At 39.0% G+C, this 12,269-nt stretch overlaps 1 protein-coding gene across 2 annotated transcripts in view; it reads left to right on the plus strand.

Annotated features, from left to right (window-relative positions):
* Window positions 1–12,269, plus strand: part of L3MBTL3 (L3MBTL histone methyl-lysine binding protein 3) — a gene marked incomplete at both ends in the record, with an annotated part of 105,380 nt that overhangs the window by 60,347 nt on the left and 32,764 nt on the right. For both annotated transcript variants that reach the window (XM_080700740.1, XM_080700741.1), the window contains one exon: window positions 11,154–11,303. In XM_080700740.1, the coding sequence (XP_080556866.1) occupies window positions 11,154–11,303 (150 nt within the window). The remainder of the gene's footprint in view (window positions 1–11,153; window positions 11,304–12,269) is intronic.

Below are 12,269 nucleotides of genomic sequence, written 5' to 3' on the forward strand. Positions count from 1 at the left end.
TAATTGCTTTACATGTATTGGATATCTTTCAAGATACAAGGATTGTTACTTTCCCCCCAGGATTTGGTGAAGCCACTGTGGCAGGAGAGAGGATTAGCAACTTGCCTTTACAGCTAGTGTAGATCAAGGGTCTGTTGTTTTGTTTTTGTGGTGCTGGTGGTTGAACCCAGGGCCACGTGCATGCTAGACAAGCATTGTACCACTGAGCTATATCTCTAGCCCAGAGGATCTATATTTTTTACAACTCCCCTCTAATTGCTTCTGAAGCCTCTGCTCTATGAATTTGTCATAGACCTGCCTTCAAAGAATCTTACATGAATGGAAGTAGAAGAGCTGCACATAATTTGATTAAAATGTAAGAAACAAAAAAATGTTGAAACGTTGGCACACTACCTTTCTGTTGTATAATCCCACGATGTTCATTGATCTAAAGGTAATTTGTTGAAACTCTGAATGAAGAGAACAGAAAAATAAAAAAGTAGTTTAATACTGACTATGTTATTGAGATGCAGTTGAATACTAGGAAATTTTATTCAATCTTCTGGGAAGAAAACTCATCTTAGAACAGTGTCCATAGTCTTTTTTTTTAGAATGTGTTAGGTCTGAGTGGAAATGTTCACTCATGAAAGTCAAGTTTCTGGTGACATTTGTGACAACGTCCTAGGGGCCAGCCACTCATTAGGACAGCCTTTGTCCACATGTGCATGTGAATCTTGAGGATCCCTCAGGGGGGCCTTTCCCATTTCACAAAGTTTCAGTGGTTATTTTGGGGGTATTCCTTTATAGATTTGTAGCATTGTGATTGTGAAGAGAAGGGAGAGATTTCGGGGAGATTCATGGAGGAGTTTATGCAAAAATGTGGTAAATAGACTCTCAATGTACTTGGAACCATACTAGAGAATTGCTCGCTTTCTTGAAGGAGAGGTCGAAGTGTATCTTGTGACTGAAAAGTCAAGCATTGATGGAAAAGCTGGATTCATTTCCTTGGCATATACAGAGCACAACAAGCACATTCTCTGGCTTGGGTAGAATGGGTGGTGGACAGAGAAATACAATTCACAGAACAAGTGGGAAGCTGCAGCTTCTGACCCCGCACTGCCTGCTCTCCTCAGCCTCTGAACCAGGGTTTCTTAGACTCTGTGTCTGGACTGTCCTGCTTACAACACTCAGTGCTTTTTCTGGCAGGGTTTTAATCCTTAACAGGCACAGCCTGTTTTCCATTTCATTAGTTGACTTGTGGAATAGCTTGCTGCATCATGGATCCTTTGAAGGTTCATTTCACTGGCACTTATTTTTGGCCTTGCTAAGAATGCTGTGTTTAGGAAAACATAATGAGAAAATTCTCTTTGGATTAATTTACTGAGAAACTGCATAAATCAAAACATGCATTTCTTGCTTAGATAACAAGGAAAGTTGCTCTTTTAGCAAGAACAGTCAGTTTTATGAACAATAAGCAAAAGACTGTTTTGACTTGCATTTGTCATTACCATCTCTGAAGATTACAAATTGAATTTGGTCTCAGAAATGTTAGAAACAGAACATGCACCGAAATAATGAATTTTGAAAATCTGACCTTTTTGTAATGTTGAAATATAAGTGATCAGTGAGAGGGCTGGATGTGGGTATGGTATTCCCATCACTAGGGATGTTCAGTAGCCATATTGCTTATTGCTGACGCTAGCACGAGAACATTAGCATGGTTGTGTTGTGTGTTTCTCTTTGTCAGTTCATTCATTTGAACCACTGAGATGCCAAAGAATGGGAGGGAGTTAAACAAGAACAGAAGTTTTATAAAAATAGATATTCTGTGTACCTAGGGCCTTCAGAAATCTTTTTAATGTAAAATTTGATCTTGTAGAAGTTAAACAAGAAAATGGAGCAGTATTTCCAGCAACCTCTGAACGATATTTATGAAATCTACAAAATACTTTTTAAATTAGTTACTCTGCATACACATCTGCAAACTGTGACCCTCATATTGATTCAGCACCTACCCATCCATCCACTCTTGTCCAGTGCCTGCTTTTTGCCATCTCCCTTAGGTGGGCTGTGTAGAGGAGAGGGGCCCTGCTTCTAAAGAGGCCCATCCAGCATAAACGTCCTCAGAAAGGTGTGAAGGGAGCAGCACTCAGAGGAGCATCAGTTCCTGGGAGAAGTAGAGCCTTCACAAGTGACACATGTTATGGAGTTTTAGTGCTGCCATTTATTTTTTCTGATTTTATTCTACTGGGTAAAGGTTAAGTGTCGCTCTTTCTTTTTTTTTTAATAAAAGTGATTGATAGGATGTACTGGTGACTTCCTGTGTCCCAAGCATTGTTCTAAGGACTCACACGTGTGTCTCTTGTCATCTTGGCCAATGTCTGTGTATCAGGCAATGTTTTACCAATAACAAGACTGAGGTTTGGATGCCTATGTAAGTTCCAGGATCCTACATTGGAAGGAGCAGTATTCACCCAGCCCTGCAGGGGACCAGCATCTTTGGTCTTCACTGCAAGACGCTCATGAAGAGCACAGTCACCAATGAAGCTTGTCTTTTGTTTTTGTTAAGCTGAATGTGAGAATGATTGTGCAAGCACTTAAACTGGAGATGTTGTCCAGTTGCTTAAGTAAATAATCTTTTTGGTTAAAAGGATTTTTGTGTGTGTGTGTTAAATGAATTTTTATTGGTGCATTGTAGTCATACATATTAATGGGATAAAAAACTTGTGGAGATATACATGCACACATCACCCAATCAGCTGCTACCCAATCCCTAACCCTTCCCTCCCTCATGCTTGGTTTCCTGATTAACTTTGATATGTTTGTTTGTTTTTTTTCTATATATGGTCGTTATTTTTTGACAAAGTTTCCAAGAACATTTGGTGAATGAATTAATAATCTTTTCACTAAATATTGTTGAAAAATAATAATTACATGAAAAATAATAAAACTGGGCCCTACCTAACACCATATACAAATATTAACTCAAAAATAGATAAAAGATCTAAATGTAAATCTTAAGAATATACACTTTTAGAAGAAAACCAGGGTCATAAAACTTCACAACATTGAAATTGGCAGTGACTTCTTAGATATGATTCCAAAGGCACAGGCAACAAAAGAATAAACAAACTTCATAAAAAAAAGAAAAATATTGTACATCCAAAGACAATGTAAACAGAATTAAAAGTTACTGATAGAATGGGATAAAATATTTCTGAATGCTATATCTGGTTATATTAATATTCCAAATAGAAATCCTAAAAATTAGGAACAATAGGTAAAAGACTAAAATAGATAAGGAATCCCAAAGATTTTTATATGACCAATAAACACATGAATATCACTCATCATTATCATAATATAACTAATCATTAAGGAAATACAAATAAAAACTATAGTGAAATACTACTTCACATTTGTTAGGATGGCCACTTAACACGAATTACCTTGCTCCAGCCCTTTACCTTGAGTTTGTTACTATCTTTACTTGTAAAGTGTGTTTCTTGTAAGCAGCACATAGATGGATTCTGGTTTTTAATCCATTTTGCCAATTTATGTCTTTTTATTAGGGAATTGAGGCCATTTATATTCAGTGTGATTATCGAGAGATAACTTTTAATTCCTAACATGTTAAGATTTTATTTCTGTTTGAAATACTGTTTATTCTTGGCTTAGTTGTCTGCTGGATGGAAAATCTTGTTTCTCTGGTTCTGGAGTGTATTACTTATTTCTTTGTAGTTCATCTCTTTGAGTATATTCTCTAGTGCTGGTTTTGAAGACATCAATTCCTTCAGTTTCTTTTTGTCATGGAAGCTTTTTATTTCCGCATGTAATTTGATAGATAGTTTTGCTGGGTAGGAAAGTTTTGGCTGGAAGTTGTTTTCTTTCAGAGTTTGGAATATTTCTGGCTTTCATGACTTGGTTTGTGAAGTCTGGAGTGATTCTAATTGGTTTGCCTCTGAATGTCACTTGGCCTTTTGTTTTTGTTGCCTTTAAGATTCTCTCCTTGGCTTCTACATTGGTCATTTTGACATTTATGTGGCGTGGGGAACCTTTTCTCTGATCCTGTCTAAAGGGAGTTCTATAAATTTACTGAACCTGTGTATCGACCTCTTGCTCTGTGTTTGGAAAATACTCTGCCACTATTTCTTTGAAGAGATTATTGATTCCTTTGGTTTCACTTTCTTTTCCCTCCTCTATTTCGATTATTCTTAGGTTAGCTCTCTTAAAATAGGCACATATTTCTGCAATGTCAGATTCCTGTTGTCGTATTTTTTTTCTAAGTTATAAATTATGCGTTCGTTTTTGGATTGCTCATCTTCAAAGAGCGAGATTCTATTCTCCATGTGGTCTAATGGATTGTTTATAGTTTGAATTGATGCCTTTCCTTCAATGATTGCATCCTTTATTTCTTTTAGACTCTCTCTAAATTCTTTTCTAAAGTCCTGTATTATTTCTACAGTTATTTTCCTGATTTGATCTTCTGGAGATCTCTGAATTTCTGTGTTATCAGTTTCTGATATTATGGGGTTGTGGGCGTTCATTCCTCTATTGTTGTTCCTCTTTCCTATGATTTCAGAAATTTTTGCCTTCCCTGGTTTCTTCCTCGAGTCACCATGACTTCACTTAGGGTGCTCTGGATCTTGAATTTGTGGTAATCTCAGCTGTCACTACTCCTTTACTGGGTGTTATCACAGTCTCAGACCCTGAGAGTTAATCAAGGCTGAGAGAGAATGGGGAGTTTCCGAGTTGGGCGATTTCCCACGGGGAGCTGCGACTAGGGTGTGGTATCTTTGCCACCACTACTCCTTCACTGGGTTGGACTGCAAAATCTAAGACCCAGGGAGATTATCAAAGCTGCGTAAGTCCCTGGGGGTGCAGTGCTGGGATTTCTCCTGTAGGGGGCCACAATTTCACTTACAGTTATTGTGAGTGCTGATCTGGAACTGTTGTGGGCTTGGTGAACTCGCTGCCACTGCTGGCAATATGGCGCCGCTGCTGCGCCCTCGGCTGTGAGGCTGGCATATTTCTTTTCTTGTTTTGAGCTCCTTTCTGAGTCCCTGGAAGGTGTGATGAGCTTGGCCACTGGGAGTTTTAGACGTTCTTTGCGCTGAAAGAATTGCTGAATTATACCCGAATGATCCACAGCTGCTCACTTCACCTCCTTGTTTACCTTTCCTCTCTGGAGCCTGGTACTGTGAGGCATGATGGCGCCAGTGTGGCTCTATAATGCGGGCTGGTTTCTTTTCTGTTCTCTGGTTGTTCTTCTAGTCTTCTTTTTCTCTGTCCCTTGTGTTTATATTTTTTATTTCTCTGCTGATATTGTTTTCTGGCTATGAAAAGTGCTGATTTTGTGGCAATAGATCGAGTGTTAGCAGGACTCCTAAACGCTTCTTTTCTCGGTTGCCATCTTCCCGGAAATACCTCGGTTAAAAGGATTTTCAAAGTAGTGATGGAAAGCAGTGAATAAGGTGGCCTTTCACCTTACCTGATGAACTAGACCCGTGTTTCCTCCTGAGAGGGGCCACGGGGCAAGTATACAAATGACTGATACAGAATAATTTACTAATAGAACAAGGTATGGGATAATAAAGTCATTATAGCAGAGAACATTACAGTGTGAATCTATCCCTTTGCTCTCTGAAAGATTGCATTTCATTCTTGCCATTGTAAAGAGTTGTATGTAAATATATACGTATATATATCCATGGTTGAGTATACACACAATATATGAAAAACTTTGCTAACCTTTTGTCACTAAAACTTAGTGCATAAAAAGCTAGAAATTATCATAAGCCTAATGAGAACTCTGCTTAGATATTTAATCAGCACCAATAATTTTTTTAAATTTTACATGCACTTTTAAAAGTAATAACTTGTATTTGTATATTATAGAAGAAATATTGAACAGAATGCTCGATATTTCTAATGTGATACAAATCACTTGTCTCTTATGCTCTTTCAGGCAACAGACATAGGCATGATCCCAACTCCTTGAAAACATGATTACCTGTAAATTACACTGTAATTCTTATTTAGGAGTATTTAATGGAGTGGGTATAATAGTGAAATACTTGAGTTGTGTCTGTCGATTGGCTTGACTTGAAAGACATCATGTAACAATTATTTTACAAACTTCTATGACTGAGCTAATACGTCCCTTCTCTGTGCCAGTGTTCTTCTTTGTAAAATAATAGTATCTGATGATGTATAGGAGTGGCATGACAAAGAACTTAGCTCATCTGAAGTGCTTGGAACAGTAATGGCCCATAGTAAGCCTGGAGTACATATGAGCCGTGCATGTTTAGAGGATAGGCATTAGCTCCCTTTGAGAAGACGGGTGCTTTCACATCAACTCATTGTCACAGATTAAGAATCAGGAAATTCAGCTGGGCGTGGTGGCACAAGCTTGTAATTTTAGCTTTGGGGAGGCTGAGACAGGAGGATTGCGGTTTATGGCCAGCCTCAGCTACTTAGGCCCTTCACGATTTCATGAGACCCTGTTTCAAAATAAAATTTAGGGCTGGGCGTATAGCTCTAAGGTAGACTGTCCCTGGGTTCGATCCCTAGGACCAAACAAACAAGGAAATTCTTTGATATTGCATACTGTTCTTTGCCTCTATTGTGTTATAGTTAAGAGACAGCCAGGGTTCATGATCAGCCTCAGGTTCTACATCTACAGAATGTCCTCAGGCCTTGAGGACTCTTAAGGAGGGGGAAGGCAAAGGAGGAATTTAGCCTAGAAAATGCAGTGCTCAGTGCATGGTCACTTGTTACCATCCTCATTTAACACATGAGAAAACAGTCTTGAGGGTTGTGCTTGCTCATTATTGAGTAAAGGGCAAAGCTGTAGATCAAGCTCAGAACCAGGCTCCCTGATTCCACTCAGAGTAATGTTCATCCCCTTGTGGCTCTGTACACGTTTGCATTTTGTGACATGGAATCCTGCCTGAGGAGCCATCTGGTACTCCACTTCTCATAGAGGGTGTGAGAATAGGTGTGAGCAGCTCAGAATAGAGAAGAATAATCTATAGCTCATCATCAGCATCTCCCCAGTGGATAATCTTTACTTACTCATTACTAAATTTCTGCTGAGGGCTGTGGTTGTTTCCCTACGTTAGATTGAGTTTGAAATTCCTCTTTGGCAGTGTGTTAAAAAAAAGGTGTTTTGATAGTAAGCCTCATTCTCACCACCACTGTTGCCTTTCTCTGAACTAACCAGGTTTACATAAGGTGATGGAGAGACATTCATTCTTCATTTATTTATTCAACAAAAATATGAATGATTGCCCTTGTAGTGCTTATGACATAATTTGTCTACACTGTACCTGTGATGTATAGTTAGGGCCCTGGCCTATGCAAGATTAGGTTAGTCTTTTCAGTATTTGAAGAGGTCTGGGGGTTAGGAACAAGCCTTTCCTGCTTCAAGTTTTCTTTATATCCAGTCATATTCAAGGTAGATGTGCAACCATTGTTCAATAATTACCAAGAGTGTGATGATGAGTGAATTTTATGATGGCTGTGCTGTTCTAGGACTAACTGCATGCTGTTTGTAAAAAAAAAAAAAAAATGGTCTTTGGGTTTTCTTTTTGTCAGAATATTTCAATAGATAAGTTTGTAGTAAAAAATACACAATATGAAGAATGAAGAATATAATGGGTTCCAAGATGATTAAGATCTGAGGTAAATTAATTTATTTCCTTTGTCAGAAATGGAGAACAGGAACAGCAAAAGGAGCTAGTTGCATTTATAATTGTTTTTAAGTGGGGTGGAATTCATCAGAGATGGTAAATTTGGTTTTAATCCTGTCTATTATGAGGTAACCCTAGGACATTTTGATAGAAACACTGAGCAGAGCCGGGCGTGGTGGCAGACGCTTGTAATCCCCACGCTTGGGAGGCAGAGACAGGAGGATCACGCAGGTTCAAAGCCGGCCTCGCTAGTTTAAGAGACCCTGTTTCCAAAAATAAAGAACATTAAAAAAAAAATAGGTCTGGGAGTGTCACCCAGAGGTAGAAGCAGACATTTGTACTCTGCCCAAATCAAGGTCAGCATCTGGCAGGGTGCCACCTTGCCACCAGGGAACAGGGCTCTTCCCTTCCCCATGCAGTTACAGTGTGGGCAGAAGACCTAGACCTGCCCAGTGGGCACTGCCATCTGAGTTTTCCCTTTCAAGGGGTACTGAAAGATGGGTCAGATTTTTATTTGTCCCTCTGTGAAACCAGAGTAGCTAGGGCCTGAAAGTGGCCGATAGCCTGAGCCCAGTGCTGTGAGTGTTGCCCCCAGCCAGCCACATCCTGGGCAGATGGTTCCCAGGGAAGATGCCAGGGACACCCTGCTTCTTCCTTCCAGGCCTGATTTCCTAGCCTTTCTGTTGAGCTATCAGATGCCCGTTCCCTAAGTTTCCTTCTACTTTCTGCTTTGGGTAAAATTCTTTGTGGTCATTTGTTTCCACAACCTGATTAGTGTATGTATCCCAAGAAGGAGCCCCTGAAGTATATTCAAGTGACACCGTGGTTGGACATGGACTTCCCTTTGCAGTGAAATTGTGAGCCCATTCTCAGTAAGATGAGTAAGATAGTGAGCTCATTGGGCTCAGCTGCTTCATCATTATGTGACTTTGCCAAGCAGTATTTCTGATATTGCTCCCAAATCAACCTCTTTTTACTCATTTTTATTCAGGGAGTGGAGCATCTCTGTTTTCACCAGTTCTGTAAGCCAGAAACCTAAAGGCTATCCTCATACCCTTCCTTTATATCATGTACTATCCCCTATCCACTCACAGGCCATCTTGGGATTGCAGAAGATACCATGACTATCCTTTTTACTTTTTCTCTGTTTCAGCCATAAACATTGAAGCATCATATCTTTACTTTCTTTTTCTTTTTCCTTTTTTTTTTTTTTTTTTGTACTGGGGCTTGAACCCAGGGGCATTCTACCTCCAAACTATAGCTCAAGCTTTTTTACTTTTTATTTTAACCAGACTCTCACTAGGTTGCTGATAGCCTTGTTAAGTTGCTGAGGCTGGCTTCAAACCTGCAATTCTCCTGTCTCAGCCTCCCAAGCACTAGGATTATAAGTATACACCACTGTGCCTGGCCCATCATATCTTTATTCTTAAATAGCCACATTGTTCCATTCTGCCCTCTTAAAATCTCCCCATAAAGAATCCTAAGTTATCATTTTAAAGTTGAAGTCCAGCCGGGTGTGGTGGTGCATACTTGTAATCCCAGTACGTGGGAGGCTGAGACAGGAGAGTAGTGGTTCACAGCCAGCTTCAGCTACTTAGTGAGGACCTCAGCATCTTAGTGAGACCCTGACAAATAAAGAATAAAAAATACAGGATGTGGGAGGTAAAGAAACCAGATCCTCCCATTTGAGCCTCTCAAGTACTAGGGTTACAAACATGCACCACCACACCCGGCTTTCCACTATATTTCTGATGCCTAGAAAAATAAATAGCATTAAATATTTGATAAATACTTGCTGAACAAATAAATGAAATAATTAAAGACAGAAGTCACTTAGCTTTTTTAAGCCATAGTTTTGTCACATGAAATGCTTTCTTCATTGGACTTTGGGGAAATTAAGTAAAATATTGCACGTGAAGCAGTTAGTACACAATCTGATCTCTAGTAAGTGCTCCATAAACACTATAGCTTATTGCTTTTGTTAATGTTGGGTTAACATTATGTGAATTTATATCAATATATAATCAGATGATTATTTTCTTCTTTTGCTTAGGATACCAGGGTAGAGTAGCTTGTAGTAAAATAAAACAGAAATTGCATTTTTGCTTGCAAGGTAGCTGTGGTAGACTTCATAGGCCTTTGTTATTGTTTTCTTTGGGTGGGGGCCACTGAGATTGAATATCCTATCTCCAAGCTATATTCCCAGATCTTTTTTATTTTTTTTTTTATTTTCAAGCAGGGTCTAAGTTGCTGAGGCTAACCACTTGAACCTGGGATATTCCTTTTTCAGCTTCACAAGTACTAGGATTACAAGCATGTCCCATTGCCTGGTTTATAGGCCATTTTTAGAACTACCTGGGAGCGTTTTCAAACTCTCCCTTCCTTCTGCCAAGGTTATGGATCAGATATTCTTGCTAGAATGTAGATATGTACTGTTTAAAAATTCTCCCTGGGTGATTAGCAGCATTCTCATCATCACCTAAACTGAAGAAAAGAAACTGTAAGGCACAAATAAAATTTTCCTGAGGTCAAAACACTTTCCAGATTTAAGAAACATTCCTGGGGCTCAGTGGTAAAGGATTGCCTAGCATGTTCAAGGCCATGGGTTCAATTTCCAGGAAGGAAAGATGGGAGGGAAGGAAAAGACTTATAATCTAATAAAAGAGGGCCAAGATAGGCAGTTAGTTGGAGAGGTCAGTGTGTATAGGGCACCCGAGACACTTGATTTGCCAAGTTGTTTTAGAGACTGGAATACTGAGGCCCAGACATCTACTAAACTAATGTCAAATTAACATTTAATGATCTTGATTTGCTCTTTTAGGTAACTAAAACAGTCACTACATGAGGCCTGATAGGCCAACCTGCAGGCACAGGGTAAAAGGAAAGGAGCTAGATGATCATTATCCAAGCTGAATCTTTTTGCTGTTAGGGGAAAGATTACCCTCATCTTTTGTGTATATTTTCTAGGACATCAGAAATAGGTGATATAGAGTCAGAAATATTCCATGGGGATCTTTCTTCTTTTAGAGGGCAGTAACTGTTACAAAGGAAATTAAATAGCTCATGCCTGGGGCCTGGAGGATCCCCTTAGAAAGCAGATCTCCTTTTATCAGACCAATCTCTCTCCCACCTCTATCACCAACCCTTCTAAGCATTTCTTTCTTGGGGCTCACTGTTCCCAGATATATACAAGCTTGCCTACCTTTGAACAATAGAGAATTCTTCCATGACCATTGCTTCATTCCAAAGACTGCAGCAAAGTGCTTCTTAAATCTAGTGCAAAGAGTTATTTTATATAAGAATATACCTAAATTATGTTTGAAAGACAAAATATTTTATGCTGTTTAATCATACATATAAATATATATAACATATTCAGTTCAATTTTGGGATTTTATATTATGTAGCCTTGTCATTTTAATTGAAAGAATTAAGTATGCTTAATGGAAGTATTCTTTTCTTTTTCTTCTAATCCGTTAGTGCTGCCAACTGCCCCTATTCAGACATCAATTTGAATAAAGACCGCATCTTCCCAGATCGCTTAAGTGGTGAGATGCCTCCAGCTGGTCCAACATTTCCAAGAAATAAAAGGACAGACACAAATGAAAGCTCTACATCTCCTGAAATCAGGTAATTAAAGTGATGATACTGTATTGTTTAGAAGCACTCTGATTGAAGAGGTTGTCTATCTCAGATGTTTATGTTCTATGGTAATGTTTTACTGTGGATTGTCGAAATATACTTGATTTAATCTGAAATGATAATAGAGACCTGCACTTGAAAGCCCCTTGTCTTCCATCCTGACTCAGCTTTCTGCTTAATTTAGAATAATTTAACTATTAAAGCCTAGAAATAGTAAGTTACCTTATTCATTAAGAGTTTCTCTATTTTGGTGGAAAAGTAAATCTTTGCTGAAAATAAACTATTACTGATATATTTAAAAAATGAGCCGGGCGTGGTGGCGCACACTTTTAATCCTAGCGCTTGGGAGGTGGAGACAGGAGGATTGCACAGGTTCGAAGCCAGCCGCGCTGGCTTAAGAGACCCTGTTTCCAAATAAAAAGTATAAAAAAAATAGGTCTGGGAGTGTAGCCCGAAGGTGGAAGGGTTTCCAGGAACCCCAGTACCACCAAAAAGAAAGGAAAGAAAAGAAAAGAAAAGAAAAAAGAAAAGAAAGAAAGGAAGGAAGGAAGGAAGGAAGGAATTATCGAGCACTTTTAGTACTCTACTAGGTTACAGATACAGGATGGTGCTTGTTTCTTCTAGATATTTTTCTCAAATGCTATTTCTTTGAGTAAATACTACCAGCGATGCAAACCCTTTTTCTATTTAATGCTTTTCTAATCCATTCATTCATTTATTCATTTTGCAGTACAGGGATTGAACCCAGAGAAGCTCTACCACTGAGCTACATCCACAGCCCTTTTTATTTTTTATTTTGAGACAAGATCTCACTAAGTTTCTCAAACTAACTTCAAATTAGCATTCTTCCTGCCTCAGCCTCCTGGAGTAACTGGAATGATAGGCATGTGCTACCAAGCCCAGCTCTTAGTTATAGATTAAGATACACAGACCAGTGAGAGACACTAAATGTTG

This window comes from Muscardinus avellanarius (genome assembly GCF_963383645.1).
Source record: "Muscardinus avellanarius genome assembly, chromosome: 8".
NCBI lineage: Eukaryota > Metazoa > Chordata > Mammalia > Rodentia > Gliridae > Muscardinus > Muscardinus avellanarius.